Here is a 22,722-nt window from a genome sequence, read left to right on the forward strand (position 1 = left end):
AGGGCGAAATAAATATTTTACCTCAAAAGAAAACCCACAATGATATTTGTTATTGTGCTTCCTTCAGTCTGAGCACTTAAAGCTTGCTGAATGGGATGAGTAACAGTAAAATAGATACCAAAATGGACAAAGATATACACCAAAACACTGAGTGAGTGAGCCTGCGAGCACTTTTGAAATGCTCAGTTCCTTGCAAGTATCTGTAGCCATTAATCCGGGGGTAACAGGAGCCACGAGGCCGCCTGTTGGGAGGGGAGCTGGAGGAACCACACACCGCATAAAACACGGGGACAGAGACACCCATCCCTCCAGGCCATGAGGGATGTGACTGTCCATTATTTTTACCGCACGTGCATTTTGCAGGAGCACCGGCAGGAATACCGGGAAACCCCAAACATTTCTTTCGCACGTCGCAGCAGCGTCCCCGTCCCAGCTGGGCTGTGGCGGCCGCGGGGCCGAGTGCGGAGCGGCTCCAGACCGAGCGGGCCGCGGGGTGTCCAGGGCCGAGCCGGCCGGCGGGGCGGGACGGGGCCGGGCCGCCGGCGCTGCCGCCCGGAAGGACGCGGCGTTCGCCTGCCCCGTGACCGCGGCCCCGCCGGAGCCGCCTCAGCCGGGCCCACGGTGCAGCCGCCATGGCGGGGGACAGCCCCAGCGTCCTCCCGGTGCAGCTGGTGGAGCAGCCCAGGTGGGTGGGTCGCTCCCCGACCCCGCCGCCGCTTATCCCGGGTCGGGTGGGCGGTCTGCGGGCGGCCGCGGGGGCTGGGAGTATGGGTGGGAAAGCCCGTCCTCATGCTCCGGGCTGAGGTGCGAGGAGGTGTGGACTCGTAGCGTCCACACTCCGTAGGTTTTTCCCTGACACGACCAAAGACTCCTCGGGAAGCTCCCGCTGGCCGGGGCGCGCCGGGCTCCGGCCCTACAGCATCCCGGCCCGCCCTGACGCCCCTCGCAGGGCGGCGCTGGGGCAGCAGGAGGAATCGTTCGTTCATTCATTCATTCGTTCATTCATTCGTTTAGTCATTCATCATTTCGCCTACGTCATTTTCCCCCTAGAGTTTTTGGGGAATGCTGATTATTCTCTCGTCCTTTTTTCTGGAAAAGCCGTGGAGCAGCGCTAGCCTGGCCCGTCCTGGGAGTGGCTGCGGCACCTGCCAGCGCCCGCTCCTTGCCCGCGGAGTTGCGCTCGGTGTGTGCAATGAACACACACACACACGAACCTTTCCGCTTGCTCGGTGTGTGCAATGAACACACACACACACACGAACCTTTCCGCTTGCTCGGTGTGTGCAATGAACACACACACACACGAACCTTTCCGCTTGCTCGGTGTGTGCAATGAACACACACACACACACGAACCTTTCCGCTTGCTCGGTGTGTGCAATGAACACACACACACACGAACCTCTCCGCTTGCCTTAGCGCTGCACAAGGGGCACTTCTTAAAACGCCGCTTACTTGCATACGATTGCACCGTAAATCTCACGGAAACGACGAGTCCAGCATTTCCAGACTTGGAAGTGTGAAGCTGTGAGGAGTGCCTTTGCTTTAAGGCTTCTGACAATTTTCTTCTTGATGGAGGTGCTTGAAATGCAGTGTGTGTCTTGCAACATCAAGGCCAAAGCCTGTAAATAGCCTTTCATCACGCCTGCTTGTTAAATCCACATTAAAAAAAGAGATCAGTCAGCACTTAGATAAACATGCTCTCATGACTGCTTTGTTTGTTGTCTCTTGGTACCAACACTACTATAAAAATATCTGTGAAACAAAGCAGCATTCTAAATACTGAAACAAAAAGGAATAAAGTTAACACCTAGAATTCTGCCAACAGATTCCCCTGTGGACTATAATATTATTAATGTGATCTAGAGAAGGGATTGAACAATGAAATGGCAGAAATTGCTTTTGCTAATTGGATGAGCAATATACCAGTCAATACTAGGGGAGATTATAAGAAGGGGAAATCACAGACCTAATACAGCTTCGTAACAGGGCACAAAGATAGGCACTGAAAGCTCTGTTAAAAATATCACAACAAATATTTGTATATTTTGTAGCTTTCCATTTATAAAACCTTATGAAACATTTGCATAAATGTAGCTGAACAGTAACACAGCCTTTACAAAGATGTAGATACAAAGTAATTGTGGAATTTTCTAACATCTGTTTCTCATTGCAGTCTTCTTACTTCTACTTTGCATTAACTCGGTTTCCAGTTCTAGATTTAGATTAAATGTAGAAACCTTATCAGGGTTCCTGTTACTAGATTTTTGTCAGTAGACTAAAATTTTGCTTTAAGGTAGTTTCAAAATGAATTACTATCAAGTTTCCCATGCTTCACTAAAATAAATTGCTTCATCTGTTCTCAGCCCTTGTTTTCCTACTGTTCTGCATGACACACTAAAGTGTTCCAACTTTGCAAACATCAGGCAGAAGGTTGGTACCTTTACAGTTGCAGGAAGTAAAGCAATATGACAAAGTTTATTTGCTTTGAACTTTCAGTAGCACATCAGGTACCTCTAAATGGAAAACCTGAAGTACTTTTGCTGGAATCCTGTGGAGTAAATACTGTCATAAGTCATGGGGATAATCTGACGTTTGGAATTTTAGTTCTCTGTGTGTGTATTTATACAAAGATGGAGTAGTGCCAAATATGAAAATTGATAAAAATCAAAATCTAAGTAGAGTCTTCAATGTTACGTGAAGCACAAATAACCAGCTTAATGTCACTCCTGATGTAGCAGAGAAAACTCCACATACTTCAGGAAGCTGAACTGAATTTGCTTCAAGAAGCATTGAAGCTTCCTGTGTCCTTCTAAATGTTTCTAACCTGCCTTTCAGATTGCAGAAACTGAAGGAGATGTTTATATCAAAGTTTGGATCAGCTCCCAAGTTTTATGCTCGTGCACCAGGACGAGTCAACTTAATAGGTAAAAGAGAAAAATTAACCTTATGTTGTTTTACTTCATCTGTCATCATGGAAATTTAGTAGTTTAAAACACAGAATGGAAATGCTGGTCTTAATTTTTTTTTTCAGAGAATTTTCTTGTGACAAATGGAAAATCATATATAATTTAGTAGTTTTTACTGTATCTTATTATAAACAACTCTACATGGATATCAATTTTGGAGAAAAACATTTATAGAGTAGTGATGGTTTTGAAAAGTGGAGTAATTTGACAGCTTTTTTGTTTTTAATTAATTAAAGTTACCAAATATAACCAGCTCCACAACAATATACATGATAAAGCATGAAATGATTCTACCATATCTCTTGTTTACTTTTTACATAGCTATGTGTCCACAGAACTTAAAATAGTGGATGTGATTCACTGACAGGCTAGAGACTCACAATTATTTTGTGTTTAGGACTTACTTTTATTTCTGTAGCAGCCTTATTTTCTTAGATTTCCCTGTCGTGTTAGGATTGTGTTCTCACTGGAGCTGAGTTTCTTGCATAAAATAATCCTACGCATTTGAAGATGTAGTAAAAGGATCCTGAGAAACAGAGCTGTAAAAGTCAATTAGTTTATTATGCAGTTAATGTTAATTTTTATCTCTGTGTTGTGTGAACATCTCATATAGACTAAATGGACAGCATATGGTAACTGGGAATTGTTCCCAAGGGAGAGATGTTTACTACATACATTTTCTAGTTGATTGTTACTTTATGTGTTGTATGCCACTGTATTAATAATTATTTAAATATAGTCGTTATCTTCTTGGAAAAAGCTCCAGAAATTGTATGTACATCGCAGTTCTCATTCTTGGACAGTAATCAACATGGTGGGGGTTTTTAGAATTTTTGTAAGCCAGTGTTAAAATATGAACATTTATAAACAGGTGCAATAGATAAAAATCACTAAAGAAATAAAAACTTTTTGTGAAGTAATAAGAAATGGAAGAAATGTACCCCAAACTTTAGGTAATAAGAGTTGAAACTACAGTAAGAAATTGTCTCATCCAGTAAACAACACTGAAGCCCTGTAGAAATTGTGTTACTGCTATTCTAGAAAGAATTATTACAAAGTATTTTCTTTGTTTCTTTGCTAGGAGAACACATAGACTACTGTGGTTATGCTGTGCTCCCCATGGCTATAGAACAAGATATCCTGATTGCAGTAGAACCTGCACAAACTCAAGTTGTGCAACTGGCAAATACCAATTCTTCGTACTTGTATGTAATTACTTTGTTTATTCATTATTTTTTATGAACTTCTTCATGCATTGCAATACAGTTTACCTTTTCAGAGATCTGACAGACTTCCATTGCAATACAGAGTCTGATTGTGTAAACAATGTATATCAGCAGATGGAATCCCACAGACTGACTCCATGCCATGTCTATTAGTTCAGAGCAACAGCTTTGCAGCTGCTGTCTCCCACCTGTTTGTTCATATTACTCTGTAAGGCCTATGATTTTTCAATCCTTCTAAAATTCTGCAATTCTGTCCTCCCTTCTTTTATCTCATCTTTCTTGATCTAATCCCCATAACTGGCAGCAGCTCCATGTCCCCTGGAGAAGGGACTGAAATGTTTTGTAATCAATTACTGCAAAAGTAAGGTAACACTCCCCTGCTCTGGAGAACCTGGGCCTGTGTTTTCACAGCACAACAGCTTTAGCAACAATGCTGGCTCAAAAAACCTGTATTCCCTCACTTCCACTTCCTCCACAGCTGTTGTTCACAGAATTATAGGGCAATTTAGGTTGGAAAGAACCTTTGAAGATCCCTTGTAAATAATCTTGTTGGCCTTCTGCTGAACTCCCTGCCAATGTCTTTCATGTATTGGGAAACCCCAAAACTGGATGCAATATTCCAGCTATGGTCTCACAAGTGCTGAACATAGGGAAATAATCCTGCCACTCTTTTCAACTTCAGGCACGTTTTTCTGCCTTTTTGTCACAGACTGATATTTGTGTAGTTGCATGGCAGTTCAGATCAGGTCACTCACCCACATGAGCTTTTGTGGGCATTTCCAAAAATGAGAATCAGCAAAAGCTTAGTTTAAGCCATTTTTATTGAGCCATTGGCTTAATTGGTAAATTAGTTCCTGAAAGCACAGTGTGTGGCAGCACAGGGACAGGAACACACTGTCAAAAGTGGGAAATACTTGAGCACTAATTCCTGCTTAAAGCCCAGTTTGTTATAAACACATTCTGAACTGCTGCCTGTGACTTAGACAGTTCAAAGGAATTTGTACTTCCATGCTAAGTATAAATACTCAGAGATTTTTCACTTTGTGGAATATGTTTTCACATTATAGCTGGGCTGAATTAGGAGTTTGCCACTGCCAAAAAGCAATGGCTTGACTTCTTTTACCTCTAGTTTCCCTGTACCTGCTTATAAGATCAACTCAGCCTCTGCCTTTTGGCAGGTGTAGAGTACTTGTTTGATCTTAAGGTAAAGTTCACTCTTTCTCTATTTTTTGCTTGGATAATTTTCTGTCATTTTAGTGAATTGCCATGCACTCAGCACTAAAGCTGACCTGGGGTAAACAGTGGGAAAAAGCAGTGGTGAACAGGGAAGGGAAATGGAAGGTATGCATGGGACTTTTCTCTTTCTTCAACAGCAACCTCCCGCCAGGGCTTAAGCTGTGTTGCAAAACCATTCTGCAAGAGACAATAGCTTCAGAATTACAATAGTTTTGACTAGGACAAGTTGTTATAGTGAACACAAAATAAAGCAGTAATAGAAAGGTAAACATTTTCACTCAGTCTTCAAGCTTTGCCGCATTATATTGCAATTGAAATGGCCTTCTCAGGACAGTTCCACAAAATGTAGAATTACAACCTTTGAATTTAAATTGCACACACTGTCACTATATTTTTACATCTGCCCTGGTTTCAGTTTAAAATCATATGCTTTAAACTATAAACCAACAAAAGATCTCAGAACACAGCATTAAGCATCTTGGTTTTGTTGAGAAACTGCTGCTTAAAAACAAAGCTAAAACATGTCCATAATTTCATAACAAAGAAATATTTTTCAACACTTTGAATGTTACACCACATAACAAAACTGATGACAGTATGTCTTTTTTTCCCAGCCTGTTACACTGGTGGATTTATGCCTGTGGTGAATGTGTATCGAGAGGCCTTTGGTGACCAAGGACTAACCAGAATCCTCTGTAGAATTACTTTTTCCTATTTCATTCTTATTTTGTGAACTGGTAAACTGTGGAACAGTTCTGTTGCACTCTTCCACCCTGATGGTTCATGTTAACTTTTAGTAGAAATAGAACAGAGAACAGGTTCCTAGAAAAAGCACCTGCTTGTTTTTTATCATAAATTATCTCAACTGATCTGATGCCTTTTATGTTATTTGGACTAAAAAGGTATTCAAAACTTAGATTCTTTTGAAGTTCTTGATACCTTCCCTTCACAAAACATCTTTGAAATTGAGAAGTATGTGTAGAGAGAATATCTGACATTATACTTCTCAAAGTGCCTTCAGAAGTACCAGAGGATGGTAATTACCAATCAGTTTCCATCTCGCGACAACACCTAAAAGTTTTGTTTGTTTTTAAATCAGGGTATTTGTACAGAAGACTCAAACAGATAAACTAACAGATTGGCAAGACAATAAGGTTCTGTGAGAAAGAGCCAAATTGATCTCCCAAAAATAAGGATTATTGTCTTTTCAAGCAGTAAAAACCACCTCAGACACACTACTTAAAAATCCTATCTCTTCTAATTATACAGAAAAATTGAAGTTTTTATGTCTGTTTATGAAGAACTGGCATTTTTCCCCCAAGCATTCTTTAAAACAGAAAGGCTGGAACAGACAATATCAGAGTATTTTTATTTCATGGGTATGTTTTTCCCAATATTTTATTTTATTTTGTTATAAAGTTCTTATATTAAATGGCCTCATTTTCAGTAGGAGGTTCAAAGGCAAGCCTGAAGATTTACTGATTTAAGATAAAGCTTGGATATTTAGGAACTATTTTTTATAAAAAACTGAATATCATAACAAAAAATAGACTTAAGGATTCTGGGGATTTTGACAGTCCCACATTCTGTGTTTGTGTAAATTATGTCCATATAAAACCTGCCAAAATCAAAGCCATATTTTTCTTCCATTTTCTATGTGAGAAGATTACAAAAAATAGCAAAATGCATTTTAAGAAGTCATTATCTTAATTTATCTTGACAACCAGCAAATATATAATCATAATATGTGTCTTCTTGTTCATTGAAATTTTACTCTGTCTGAGAGGGTAAAATGAATTATGAAGATAAAATATTTTAGAATTATTTGAGGCAAAGAAGGCTTAAGATTCCTTTTCTCTTAATCACCTTCATCTATTGCTTTCTACCAGCCTTGTTTTTTACAACAATAATTTAGGATTATTGTAGGAAGCAAGCATAAACAAACACAGAATTTTAAAATCTTCATTACTTATGACAAGTATGTTCTATTTTACAAATACCTTGTGGGGGGTTTATTTTATTCAAAAACCATAAGCAAATTTTATTCTCTTGGAGATCATTCTAAATACACATGAATCTCAAATTGGGAGAATTTACAGCCATTCTCAAATGTCCCTAGTACTCTAATCTCAATACTCCCTTTCATATCTTTTGTGTTCCTCAGCAAAACCTAGTAATTTCTTACTCTGGCTTTGTGCAATCTTTGCTGCTGCATTGCTGATAAAATCCTGTTTGTGGCACTAAGATAGCAGCTTGCACATTAAACTGTACACCAACCTGATGGGTTTGCACTGCAATTAAGGCTGAACTTGAATGTCTAAAGATGCTTTAGATTTGTATAACTTTTTCTCCATGGGTAACAAAATAATTAACTGATAAAAACATCTTTTCACTGGTATCCATTACAGGTGTTAATCAGTCATGTCCTTTTGGACAAAAATAAACCCAGGAAATCAATAATCTATGTAGTTTACTAGGACCAGTGTAAGAAGGAAAAATTCCATCCTTTTAGGAGTTGCAGACTGTCCCCTGAAGTATTATTTCTTGAAACTGGTTTTATTCCTGTTAAATATTTCCAGGAATTCAGCTGCCTCTGTTCATATAGCAGACCTTGCCTTGTAGAGCACATGTTAGTCTGGAAATTTTGAATATTTTTAATTTGATTTCTTGCTGTTCTCAGTGCCTTTGCTGTTTCTGTGTTGGGCACCTGCTGTCACAACATCAAGAAGATGAAATTCCTGGGTGTTCAAGGGTACAGACTGCCAAAAAACTTGCACCTCCCTGAGGCCTCTGGGTGTCACCCATGCCTATTTTGACAGCACCTGCTATTCTTTAGGAACATTCAAGCTCAATATTTTTATTACTTTGAAAGAAAGGTGGAGTAGGAATTGTCCAGGAGGAAACAGATAAAATATTTAAACTAAATATTTTTGTCTTGTAACATACATAATATAAATCTGGAGCATTAGGCTTGTTTTAGTGAAGTGCCATTCAGAGCAAAGGTAATGAAGATGAAATCCTGAGCAGGAATTACCAGAGAGCCTGAAGTTTATCTGTCTCTAGTCATGGTTTGACAGATATGATTATTTGAATTTCCACTTCTAAGAAATCATGATAGCATACACATACATGATAGAAGCCATCCTGCCTTAATTAAGGATGTCAAAGGCAGCTTAATTTTTGGATTTATTTAATATATTCTTTATACTTACTCAAGAATTCTTATGCTTTCATCTAAAATAACCATATAGAAATGATTAATAATGAAGATATGTAAAAAGATCAAACAAGAAACCAAGCCAGAAAACATTGCACTGAAAACCATCAAGCCAGTTTTGTCCATCAGCAGGTGGCAGTAACAAGCCATGTTTTTTCAAACTAAATTTAATACAAATTAAAGCCTTAAGGTTTTTCTGTTTTTGCAGGGATTTCAGTACTAGTGTTAATAACATTCAGATTAACAAAACCAAACCTCAGTGGCATAACTACTTCCTGTGTGGACTGAAGGGTATTCAGGTAAGCCAAATCCATTTAATTTATGAAATTAATGTAGAAGTAAAATACAACAAGAATACCTATTTACCCTTGAAATGTTTTCCTGCATTCTACAGTTTTTTTTTTAACATTAAGTATTTTAATGTTAAAACTTGAAGAGGAGATATGACTGGGTTTGCTTTAAAATATTGGCAGAGCACTATTTTCATCTCTATAAAACAAATTACAATAGCAAATAATTGCTTTGGAAAGTCGTGATCAAACATTATCAGGATGACTTTTCTGTATTTTGAAGTCAAAAGGAATGCTTTCCAATGGAATTCTTTAATTAAGATCTGCTTTGAAAAAGGTTTAGAGGTTTGTTTTTCAGGACATGAAGATCATATCTTAACCCTTTTCTTTCCATGGAAGCATTTAAAAACAATGAACTTCCATTAAAGCTGAAAACCTGTAATTTGTGCACAGCAGCTGAGTGAAGCTGACTCATGCAATAGGCAAAAGAAAATGCAAAAGCCAAGTAAACAGCATACAGAAGAAATAATCCATTAAGAACCATTACTCATCCTGGTTTTCAGGGTTTGGAACTTGAATGGGATTTTCAGAATGTCCTGAGTTAGAAGTGCAGCTGTGCAGGAGGGGGCACACTTACAGAAAAGGCAGGAGCACAACATCCCAGATGTTTTCCTGTCTGCCCACTCCAGGTTTATCTCCCTGGGGAGCTCCCTCTCCAGCCTGGCCTGAAGACCCAGCTCTTGTGAAAGCAGGTGCTGGTCCTGGGAGGCAGCCTTAATTCCCCATCGAGGCTCCTGCAAATCTTACCTGGTCTTTGCAGGTGAGGCACAGAATTCACAGAATTCATGGCCCTTTGAGGGGAAAAAAAAAGGTGTCTTCTCTGCTTGATGTGAATCTAATGATATTTCTGGAAGGGCAGATGGAATAAACAGTGATGGCAGGTCAGGAACAGGTTGCCACAGCCAGCCCAAATGATGGGTAAATGTGCTTTCTAAAGCACATGAAGTTTTCCTCAGGATAGGCCATCTAGGTCACCCCACAGGATGTCCCAATAGATAAGGACTGCAGACTGCTGAAAAGCCTACCTCAGACCTGCCACTGGTGTCTTCAAAATACAATATTCAGAACAATCAGTGCCACAAATCACTTTATTACAATTCACAGGTCCTAAACCGCCCCCTGCTCCTATGCATAGACCCAAATAAATTACTTATGTGTGCAGTAACATGAGTATTTTCAATTTTGTATTGCTCAGTAATACAGGCATTTAAACTGCACTGAATGTAGAGATATAGATTAGGTTTCTTTACAATATATCCTTTCTTATATTAAGACTTGCATGACCAATTGACTTTATTTATTTTTCAGTCTGCTACTGAGATCTGTTTCCTAAGGACAAGCTTTCATACTTGAAGGTTAATTTGCAAAGCAGGTTTGCAGACTCTGGTACTGGCAGAAAATAAGCATAAATGTTACAGACTTAAGAAAGTCTGAAATACAAGTACTCAGAGGGTCCAGCGGGATAATCTGTTTATATTAAGCTGAGCATGCTATCCTTTTGGGACAGGACTGTTGCAGAACTTGGCAAAGTCCATTTTCATTTTTGAAACTGAAGTACGTTTTCTATTTAAACATCGCGTGATAAGTCTGCGAGCCTGATTCACATTCAAGACGATCCAGAAACTGTGGATCAGTTTTTGGTTACTCAAGCATTTTCTGTTTATGAACAAGCCTGTCTAGTGTTCTTCATGAAGGGGCATGGGCAGCAATAGTATGCTAGATATGAATTTCCTTTATTTGTAAAACAGGAAATTCAAAATATAATTTGAAGTGATGGTAAAAGACTTTAAAGGACGCTCTTTGTGTTTGCTGATCTCTACCATTGTGAAGTTGTTTCAGGAGAAGTAGTAGAAATCTTTTCAAGATGGACATTTCTCCATGGAAATACTGTTATTTTTTTCTGATTATTGGCACTGTAACAGTTTATTGACGTATCAATTGCATCAGAAGTTAGCTATTCATATACCCCCCATGTACAATGATTTTTTAATAAGTGCTGCATGTTTGTTTCAAACTAATAGCAGAGAGAAATTTATATAAAAGTGATTATAAATAAAAAGAAAAAGGAACTAAAGAATATTTAAAAGAATATGTGCATGAGGATTTATGACTTCTGGATTAAATGTATTATCTGTGGTATCTCTCATGTATGTTAGAATATTTTAAACTTCATTCAAAAAACAGCATGCCAGAGAAAATCCCCACTGGTAGGTGTGTCTTTGTGACCCTAAAGCACAGAGTTCCTTAAGTACCATTGTGGTTTTCCCAGTTTCAGTCCTGTGGGTGCTTCAGGACACAAGTATCTGCTTGGAAAACACTGCATGGCTACTGGTTCCCCCTCAGTGTCATGTGGCTCCCTAATACCACGTGCCAGCCTTGGAAGTGAAGCATAAATTGGACCTTGAGCTCTTTGTGGTGCCTAAATGAAGAGCTGTTGAGAAAAGGACAAAAGTAGGATACAAAAGGATTGGTAACTTTGCATTGTCACCACAGCAGCTCAAAGCAGAGCCAGTTGCTGCAAAACCCACCCACGAAGCTGGTAAATTCTTGGGCGTGCAGCCCATCCTGAGTTCTGCTTGGGGTAGTTATATGTTTGTGTACAGCCATTGCAGACATACCTTTGGCTGAAGCCCCACCATTGGCTTTGTTCCTAAGGAATAGAATGAAAATTTTGCTTTTGCTTTATTTTGGAGATACCAGAAGCAGGTCCTTGCTTCCAGCAACTCAACAGAAGGATTCTCTTTCTAAGTATCAGATAATTGCAAGCCTGAGCCAGTCTGTACTTGAAACTGAGATTGTTTATTTTTTCATTGTTAGGAACATTTTGGTCTCAATAACCCAACTGGAATGAATTGTCTGCTAGATGGAACCATCCCTCCAAGTTCTGGTCTCTCTAGCTCCAGTGCTTTGGTGTGCTGTGCAGGACTCGTGACACTCAGAGCTAATGGAAAAACCCTCTCTAAGGTAATTTACTGTAAAACATGAGAGTGTCAGCAGTAAAATTCTACTTAAAATTAAATATTGTTAATGCCTGTAAACATTAAAAACACGATACAATTGTTTTTGCAAAGAGTTGTTGGATATAAACTTAAGATATTGCACAATCGAGCAAACATCTTTGGCCAAATTTTGGCAGGATTTGAATTTGGCAAGAAAACAGGCTTACATTAAAGCTGAAAAAAGGAGCATTATTGTAAGCCTGTATCTTGGCCAACCATCAGGTCCATGCCTGGACCAGATGTGGTATCTGCAGGCCAGGGCTGAGGATATATGTGCTGAAGCATGTGGACCACACCCCCGAGGCCTTTACTCTCTCCCTGAATGACTTTTCATGGCTTTAACAACAGAGCATCTGTTGGAGGCCTGTGGAACAATTTCTTGATAAATTATGTAATCAGCACAAAGTAGAGGTAAAATTCTTCCATCTGACTCTCCTTATTCTCTTCACAGTTTTTTTGTAACACATATTTACAATCCAAAATGTATTCCTCACTTTTAAACAAACATTAGTCTAAAAACAAACCCCAAGTATGTGACCTGTTAGCAGTACAACTGTTAGCACTGTTTGGCTTGCGTAATACAGATTTCTGGAGGAGTCATGGTCCTTGAAGGTGCCATATTGGAATGAAGTTCTCTCCATTAAAAATGTCTGGTTAAGTGAAACTAGGATCTTAAATTAGAACATTGTCAGGAAGAGAAAAGAACAGATCTAAATGTGACTGTTACACATATTTGTGCCTATTGTCTAAGACAGACATTCCCAAATTGTGGTACAAAGCCAACTGAAAGTGGCACATGATGATGGCAGCTGTTAACTCTGCTTGTAACAAGCACTTCTCTGAGCCATGAGGTGAACAGATCCACACAGGAGGTTTTTGCTGATCTGTTGAGATTTACTTGTCTATGAGGCTGCAGTTGCAGGAACGCTCTCAGCAGTGAGTGCACAATCCCACATTGTCCAGCTCCCAGGGCTGCCTTCAGGAGCGTCAGGCAGGGCTCAGGCAGAAAGGAGCAGGTTTGGAGAGTCAGGGAAGCTTTTTAGGTAGGAGGATGTGGCTACAGTTACTGTCACCCTGACTGGTGTTGGTGTTTGATCAAAGGTCAGTAAGGGATTGGACACTGTAAGAGAGGCTCTGGTTTGGGAGGTGAGAGCAGTGGTAGATGAAAACACAGAATTAGGGATCCTTCTTGGATGAGTGAGACTGTAATTAAAGGGTTGGAGGTGACTGAATGTGTACCTGGCCTGACAAGAAGCTTCTGGTTTTGCATAGATGGTCCTACCACAAGTCAGCACTGTCTCTGATGGTGGTCACCTAAAGAGTGAAGCTTGGGAACAACTGAGCAAAATCACTGGAGTGCACATGTTCAGAAATTGGGTATCTGCGCAAGCATAAAACTGGCAGAGGTCAGAAAGCCCACATTTTACTAGGTAGTAAAAATCTGTATCTGGAAAACCAGAAGCCAGGTTTTCATTATTCCAATTCTGCACAGTGTTCTTCAGAGAACAAATGATACAGTGTGTATCTTGGGCTGAACCTACACTTGGCTTGGGAGTACCAGCCAGCATTATGCCAGATTTGTTGTAAAGAAAGGTGCAAAACTCCTTCTGTCATTTTCATAGAAAATTATGGAAGAACAGAAGGAAGACAGAGACTCCACTGAGTGTCTTTTCTTCTCCTCATGTGTCCTGTTCAATCCTCTTCTTGCTAGTTGAAAAATGTGCTGAAAGTTAAGCTTGTGTCTGAAATACAGTTGGACAAACGCAAGAGACACAATTGCACATTTTTGTCAGGGAACCCTGCTGCCTGCAGCCAGATATTTTGCACTTACAATGAAAAATGAGCAATTAATGTACAGATGAGGCTTCTCAATATCCTCCATAGGAGCAGTTAAGAACATATCCAAGGTTTTGTATGCTTGCATAAACCAAGGCACCTGGTTGTCATGCTTAGGAGAGAGGGTGACAGCTCTGAAGACTGATTGCTTTTGTCCAGGCGTTAAGTTGCCCCAGATCTTATAGATCTTATATAAAAACTCATTCAGTGTTTTTTGCTAATTTATGATTTACCATTAGAGACTTCTTATATGTAGCTAAATCCAGAGTTGCACTGGATTTATGCTTAGCCTAGCAGAACTGCCTTGTAAAAGGCAGGGCTAGTCAGAGTATAAATTAGAGCAATTTAGGCATGTGAGTCCTCAGAAGAATAAAACGTGCTCTGGCCACTTCTTGCCAGCTCCTAATGCATCCTGTGCTGGTGTCAAATGGGATCTGTGCAGGATCCAGTCCTGCTGGCTCTGTGTCAGCAGGGAGCTCCCCCATGGCAGGGAAATTCTTAGCTGAGCACAAGTAGGGGCCTTCCAGATCCTTTCTATTAGAAAGCTAACTAGGACCGTGTATTTTTAAGGCTCTGGATATTGATGTGTTTATTTTAAATAAGAAATATCACTTTACCCCTCCCATCCATCTTTTTTTTTTTTCCAAATGTTTTATAGTTGTGAAACTTGTAAATTGTGGTATTTATAAGTAACAATATTTGGTTATGATGGTAATTTTATGAGAAAATATTGACTTTTTGCCCCTCACTAGTCTGATGGACTTCACAAAATCTTAATGTGATGGTTTGTAGCAGGAAGACAGGAAACTTTTGGCTTTGGAATCAAATTTGGCTGAACTGTAGGGCTTCTGTAGCCAAAGTTATGAAAAAATGACCTTTTACTGAATGGAACATTTATCTGTTTTGTTTCTGTGAAACTATTTTTATGAGAATATTTTAGTTACATGCTCTTTTTCCTGATAAATGTAAGTTTAAAATAGTTGCTGTAGAGTAAAAGCCGTTGAAATTTAGAGCTTTTATGAGATAACACTTCCAGTGTGAGGTTCAGACCTATGAGATTAAGAGCCAAAACCCCACAAAATTAAAAAACATTGTAAAAGCATGGCTAGAATTTCATGGTGGCTTACTTTAAAAGTAGCACTTTTTTGACATTGAAAACAAAATCAGAAAAAAACATGCTCTCACTAATTGTGTGTAGCAGTCTGAAACAGGGCATTGTTTCAGTGTGCATACAATATTTTTTTTAAAAAAAACATCATACACATACACAATAGTTAGGGAAAATACCAGTTCAAGACAATTCAGCCAGATGTGCAGTGCTAACCAGTTGCAGCAGTGCAATAGCATTCAAATAACAAGATGGAAAATGTAGAATGCAATCTTTAAAAAGAATCCATTTTTCTCCTCCAAACAGGATACCACTCTAAGGCTGTGTTGGCATCACTCAAACAGCAGCAATGCTCAGAAGTAGTAGTTCTTGATTTTAAAGTGATTTTTATTTCACTCTTACAAAATCAATCTTTTGTATAACTTTTCATCAGGACATGATACTTTTTGTAAAGGAAACGTAATAATGCTCTAAACTGTCCCAGCTTTGTGTTTTGTGGTAGGAATTAATGAGTACAGAAAATCACTCAGGACTGGTAACTAGATTTACTTCAAAGATGTGATAATAATGTTGTTGTCAAATGTTAGGTCTTGTGAAAGTAAGGTCTGTTCAGCCACCTTAACATTTTTCTGTTACATCAAGGCTGGGTATCTGTGCACATACTTATTGGGAAGAAGAGATCAAAACTGAATAGGGTTTATCTAATTTAATGTGAAATAGGAAGCATAGGAAGCATAGGAAGGGGAATCATATTTGGCTTTATCTGGACTGAGAAAAAGCTAAATCAGACAGAGTAAAAAAAGGACTTAAACCTAACCTGTAATGGCACAGTGTCCATTGGTTTCACTTTTCCCAAACTATGGCTCAGATGAATTAGAGTGTGGGTGTTTTTAAACAGTTTTAAACAGTATTTCAACAGTTGCTATACCTGCTACTGTCACTGGTTTCAGTGGGAGAATAGAAAGGCCATCTGGAATCCTTTCTACTTGGTTTCTGAAGCCTCTGTATAATAATGAAATGGCTTGAGTTGAGCCCTTTACCACTGCTAATCCATAGCTGTCTGTGAGTAGCCACACTGGTAGTGTGACTTTAAAATGAGGAACTTGTGCTGATAATACTCCTTAGGATTGGATTATAATTTATTTTATTTTTAAAATATTTCTTTTTATAATTTATTTTCTTGATCTATCAAAATCTTTGATAGGTACATGCTCAGGACAATTATGTAAGAAACCAAATTGTTTACACAAGAAATGGCATGTAGATACTGTATTTTAAAGTACTCTTAATACAGAGAAATGCTAAAGTTCCTTTCTGAAAAACAGGGTTCTTGTTAAGCTTGACTGTATGTTTGTAATCAAGGGGAAACAGAGTACTTTGGAGCAGTGGTAATCAAAGGCCATAATCTCTCATCAACCTAATTGATAATCTTCTATTTGAGCATGTTAGGGGGCAGACAAAGTCAAGCTAAGATTGCTGTGCTTATGAGGACATCCAGATACTATCTGACAAATATATTCCCATTCTGGAAAAAAGTAAGCATAATTACCTTGCAAAACATATATGAAGTTCAGCTAATTGGAATTTTATGTGCAAACTGGAAGCAGATGGTAACTTTCAGCAACCTATTCCTAGTCAAGATGAGATATTAAAAAAAAAGGCATTCCTGGTGGTAAAAATAACATTAAAAATCTGATCATCATTTTATGCCTTACTAAATGAAACACAGTACCTTATATTTCAGAAATTATTTTTATACCTGTATTCATATATATAAAATGTGCACAGATTGGAAAAAATTACAGTCTAACTAGAGTTGAAATGTGTTATATGATGGATAATGTTTCCTTCTTACTGTAAACCACTCATCTTTATCTATAAATGTTTCTTCTGCATTTTCAGTCATGTGTATTGTGAACCAAACTCTGTAGAATTTAACAGAAAATCTACACTACATTTGCCATTAAATTACCAACATTAATTGTTGTAAAGGAAAGCAGCAGATTGTGTCTGACTTTTCTTAACTTGCTGAAATGTTAAGGAATGTTCATTGGGGGACCATTAATCTATTTCCATAGAGGGAGTAAATATATGCACAGCACTTTTGGCTGAATTGATATTTAAATACTCCAGTTACTTAAATTTGCATGATGAAGAGAATTCTGGAGCACTGAAAATGACAGTGCTAAAAATAACTTATATTAACAAATGCATTTTCTTCATGGACCTTCCAGTCACAAGCAATAAAATTTAAAACAAGAAGAAAAATGCCTTTTTTTTAAATTTTAAAGATTAGTTACCATTACTACTGCACTGTAGTGCATAGAAAATCTAGCACACTTAACTTGGGCCAAAATGAACTACATTAAACCACTGAGGCAGATGTAATTTAATACTATCATTTTATGGAGAAGATTGCTTTATTTTGGCTGCTGTCGTTCTGGATTTGTGTATATCAAGTTTCTGTGTAATGTAGGGTGAGCTGTTCCAAAAAAATACTAAGCAACACTAATTCTGTTTTACTAACAAATATTTGCCTGTCTCTTACTCACTAATTGTCTTACTCTTTTAAGGGGTTTACTTTTACACAAGTTTACTTCTTTGAAGGGCTGTGGGAGATTGAAAGGGATTGATCACTGATTTGGAACATATTAACAGTGACAGTTATATAAGGGACAAATTCTGTCACAGTTTACACACTGTCCAGACCCATTATTGCATGAGTCAAAATCAGAGCAGTTGGCCCTTGGCCTCTTTGTTAGCAATAGGACTACTAAAGGTGAAGCTCCCTTATCTGTCCTCATTCAGATAATTCTTTAGGTTTCTATTTTTTAGGAATTTTTTTTTATAATTAAATGATCATCTGTTCACTTTCATTATTCCTAGGATATCTAAATACCTTTCTACATTTAGGTCTTCATGCTCATTATCACTAACATCAAACAGATAGAAAGTAAAATAAATGATGGGGCAACAGAGAATCAAGTGAGCTGTATGGGGTGGGTTATAATTTATCAGTTCTTTGACTTGAAAGACCAAAAAGACTCAGTTTAGATTTACTCAGTTTGTAAATCTAAACCTGAATTTGAGGTGTTTCATATTGAAATATAAGTAGAAAAAAAGCACATATTAGTGAAAAGTATCATTTTTCTGAAAAGTCACTTTTTCCATTAAAAATCCCAAACAAGGTAACATGATGCAGAGCTACTGATGAGTTCTTATTAGAAGAAATCTCTCCATCTAGAGTAACTACACATAAGGCAACTAATAATAAAAAATCACAACCTTTCTTTGTCAGACTAAATTATATATCCACTGATATGATTTCCCAGATTAGACTCTCTGCATGCTGAATAGGAAATCTTGTGACTCAAAGATAAAACAGATTTAAGTGGTAGTAATTTCTTTCTTCGTAACCCAAGACTGACTTGCTTCTTATCAGGGAGAACTTTAAATTGTTCAAACAAAAAGCAGGGGTAGTTAGTAGAGTCTTAGATCAAAAGCTAGCCTAGGTCTGCACAGGGGGGGCAGCTGCCTGCTAGGGTGTTACCTTCTGCAGTAGGATACATTCTGGACAGACTTTAGAATTAAGCTTCTCAAACAAACAGCCTAAAAAATACCTTTTGAAAACTGTTAATTTTAGATATTTCCTAGTGCTCCAACTAACATTGTCTAAAACATGAGAGCAGCTTCCTTAAGTAATTAGTTTACATAAATTTCTTAAAGCTTAATTGTTTGTTAGTGAATTGTATGTGCTGAGATTCTTTTCCTAGTGATGTGGCTTTATATTGTTTTAATTATGGATTTTCTAATTTATTGTGCTGTATCTTTTTTTGTAAAAACCCAACGTTAATATATCATGAAACTCATTGATTCTAAACATCTCCCATGGAAGCACAGCCAACCTGGCACGTGTACTTGCCAACAGCTATAAAAGTAGTGTTTGCGTGGATGACATTTGGCCTGGCATTCAAAAGCTGCAATATTTAGTGCTTCTTGACAGATCACCAGGGAGACTTCAAGGTTTTACTCACCTGCCAGCTACTGCTGCTGCCACCTTACGCTCATCCCTCCCCGGTGTTCAGAGGCTGAACAAAGCCAGAGTGGGAAGCAGCTCGGGGTACTGCTAGAATAACTGCAGGTATTTTCAGTCTCCATCCCAGCTGCTCCACTCACCCACCTCCCTACAGTCTGCAGAAGGGAACAGGTGGCTTCAGCTATGTCATTGCCAGGTTTAAACAAAGGGACTTTGCACAGATGTGGTCACATAATGACTCTGGTACGCCAACCTCAGGGAAAGGGGTGGAATAGTAGTGCTGAACTGCTTGAGGTTGCATTACAATGTGCTTATGTTAACACTAATTAACACACATTTTATGTGGCTCATCTGTCACATTAAAATTGCAAATGATACAGTGACATTTTCCCTAAGGTGTCTAGGAAGAGCTGTAAGTCTGCCTTTCTCCTTTCTTACCAACCAAGATAGTTAAACTGAAAAAGATTTAGGAAAAAGCCACATGGAACAATTAAAGTTACAGAATGACTACCATAAAAAAGCATGTTAGGACTCTGGAAAAAATCTCCTAAAGGAGGAAGGGTCAGAGATCCATCAAATGATGAATTTAATTGATTGAGTGGGTGGGAATCATTGTTTGTTGCTCCCTCAAGTGTTTAGAGCCAGCAGGTATGAAATAAAGCTAATCAGGTACACATTCATAATTAAAAAAAGGAGACAGTTCTTCACCTGACAAGGTGTAGAAGTCCTTGTTCCTGGGTGATCTACATGTTAAAGTTATGCATGAGTTGAAAGGGAGTCTGGACAAATTCACATATAAAAATCTGTTGTTGGTAACTAAGGGTGCAGAACTGACATTCAGGTTAGGGAACTCCTGATCACAACATAAAGTCCTGGGGAAATAAGATCTTTAATTGGCCTTTGGTCCATACTAAGAGCCCACATTCAATTACAAGATATAGGACTGGAAATGGTATTGGTTTGATCCACAGAGGCTGCTTTTCTCTTATATATTATATAGAATATATTCTATATTTTTATTCTGACTCAAGTCTATTAATGAATTTTAGCCAGCTGACAAGCCCTTACTTACAGGCACAGGCTCAGGCACATGCTGGGATTCTGGGGCTTGTCCTGGGCAGGGCCAGGAGAGGGACTCGAAGATCCTTGGGGGGTTCATTCCACATCAGGATATTCTGTGATTATATGCACTTCCCTTCTTAGCTAGGTTGTTGGGTTCTTTGGGGGGTTTTTGCAGGGGGGTCAGATCAAAGGAAACATCTCCTGATGTTTGAGCTTTTTGAATTACTGTATTAAATATATCACTTTGCTTGTTTAATAGTGTAGATGACAGCTTAGGGCTTACTATCTGCATGATATAGTTTAGCTGGTCTAGTTAGTCCTGTTGGAACAACTGCCTGAAACAATAATACAGAAATTCAGAGGGCAGTAACATATGTAGACCTCACAATAGGTGAGCTAAGGAAATTTTTAATTTATCTAAGTAGTTTTTTTGCAGAGTCATAATGTTACTATTCAGACCCATTTAAACTATGATTTTAGTATCTCTCTGTTCCCCTTCTCTTTACCATCATATGAATAAAATTTTACATCTACCCTGCAGCTGTTTCCATGAGACTATATTCCTTACAGAATAAGCCACAATGCTGGAAATAGGGAGGTTTTTGAATTCTCATTTCATCTTTGTGACTGATTCACATGACTTTCAACAAATCATGTAAGTATCTGTGCTGTCTCTAAGTTGAAGATAACAGCAGCCTTATAGGAATGCTTTAAAGTAAACTATGTAAAATTTTATGAAGATTTAAATTGTGATTTACTAGTATTTTTGAAATACTGCTTTAGGGATGGAAAAGCATACTAATGAACCTTGAGTGCATAGAACAAGCTATGTTTTGTGGCTGGCTCAAAGTGGTCTGTCATATGAATCAAAATGTGCAGGATGCAAGTGGAGTCTATGTGCAGATGGCGTTTACTCATTCTCCGTATTTCTCATGGTGCCTCATGAGGAACAAATGTCTGCCTGAGTTCAGTGAGAAAGCCTGTTCTAGGACTTCTGCAGAACTCAATAGGCTAACATTGTTTATTTTATACACATAACAATTGTAACTGGAAGTCTGCCAAGGAGTGTCAGGCCCCTCTAACCTACCAGGCTGACAGGTGATGCTGTGGTGCAGTTCCCCTAAACGTGACTGTGAGAATGCTCTGAGTTACTTCTCTGCAGAAACTGCAGTGCATCCAGAAGGAAGTTCTGTGCTCAGGTATTGTTCAGGCAGACATTTGAGATGTTGCCAAGTTATGCAATGAAATCTGGGATCTGAGAAGCTCTGTATTTTTACAGGTCAGACATACACTGAAAAGGCATAAATAGCAGATGATCCAAACAGTCCCTGCCCTAAAGAGCTTCTGGGTGTTGTAAGTTGAATGGAGACAAGGCATTGCTCTGAGATAGGCAAAAGCTATTTCCTTTTATTACATGGTTCTTTTTTCCTTAGAGATATTTTCCTTGGAAGTCTGAACTCTAAGAACTTGTGTCATAAAATGGGGACTTTTTCACTTTCTAGTAATGAAGTCACACATATTTATAGCATTATCATGTAAGAATCCCAAGTAGCAATTACTAATTAGAGAGAGGGGGAAGATACTCCTCATTTTACTGAGGAAATGGAGCCGTGATGAATTAAAGAGACTTTCCCTGACTCACAAGAAACTTAATGTGGAGCTAAAAATTGAGCCCAGACCTCCTGAAATTCAGTTCACTGTTTCAGTCATATGGCCATCCTTTTCCAAGTATCAAATATGTACACAAGGCTCTCTAGTTTAGTCTTCACATTAGTTTCCAATGAAACTTTGCCCTTTCACTCATTTTAGCAAAAGGCAAACATTTGCCCATTTGTCTCAATAGTAAGTAGAAACTGCTCTCTATACAGATGACAATTTCCTCTCCATTCACATGCTTCTCATCCTAGTATTAAAGCCAGCCTGTGTCAGCAAGGGCCCGTTTAAATTAGAAACCAAATAATATTTCAGGGATGCCTTGGGCTTTCTTGTGGGAGGGTTCTTTGCAACCCTTGCCAGTTACTACTTGGTGGTCCTGCCAATCCTTGCTAAGTTTCAAAACAGAAGTTGCTCAAGCTGGAGCAGCGCTGCCTGCCCGGCATACGCAGCTGGACAGCTGGAGAGCCGGGACCCAGCAAGGCCTGCTGCTCAACCAGGCACAGTTCACCAGACCTTGTAAAGGGACAGGGGAGTGGCACTGTCCTAATTGTTAACATTCCTCCTCTGCAAGGCTTCTCCTGATACTCATTTAATAAGCCTAGGCTCATCAAGTCTAAACAATTTAGGCAATCAAGTGGTAGCTGATGTGTACGTGGAGATAGAGATGCAGCCAAAGTGAAGAGTGAAATGCCTCATTTCTGACTTTGCCAAGCTTTATCTGGCAGCTGCAGATGAAGTAATAGCTCAGGCAGCTGTACCCAAGAACAGAATTTATGTTGGGAGTACCTCAGGAGCTTCAGGCCAGGTTTGCACAGCCACAGCTCCTACTTGAGTGCACATGGCCCATCTGCCAGCGTGGTTCTTCTCACACAGTGAGTAATACTCATAAGCTCCAGTCTGAAAGCTCCTGCCAGTGGCAATAAAAATTAGGGATGTGGTATTGCTGTGTTCTCAGAGAGACAAAAGGCAGGTTCAGCAGAACTGACTGAAACATGCAGGTAACAGATGTTTGTAAATAGGCACACCT

General features: G+C 38.8%; 1 protein-coding gene across 1 annotated transcript in view; it reads left to right on the forward strand.

Moving 5' to 3' along the window:
• The first annotated feature begins 568 nt into the window (after window positions 1–568).
• The window catches only part of GALK2 (galactokinase 2), a 46,844-nt gene continuing 24,690 nt past the window's right edge, over window positions 569–22,722 (forward strand). Inside the window, exons 1-5 of the mRNA XM_066558697.1 lie at window positions 569–685; window positions 2,839–2,927; window positions 4,051–4,174; window positions 8,857–8,947; window positions 11,816–11,962. Coding sequence (XP_066414794.1) covers window positions 633–685; window positions 2,839–2,927; window positions 4,051–4,174; window positions 8,857–8,947; window positions 11,816–11,962 — 504 coding nt within the window. The 5' untranslated portion in view covers window positions 569–632. The remainder of the gene's footprint in view (window positions 686–2,838; window positions 2,928–4,050; window positions 4,175–8,856; window positions 8,948–11,815; window positions 11,963–22,722) is intronic.

Source organism: Molothrus aeneus, chromosome 13 (genome assembly GCF_037042795.1).
Source record: "Molothrus aeneus isolate 106 chromosome 13, BPBGC_Maene_1.0, whole genome shotgun sequence".
In the NCBI taxonomy this organism is placed as follows: Eukaryota; Metazoa; Chordata; class Aves; order Passeriformes; family Icteridae; genus Molothrus; species Molothrus aeneus.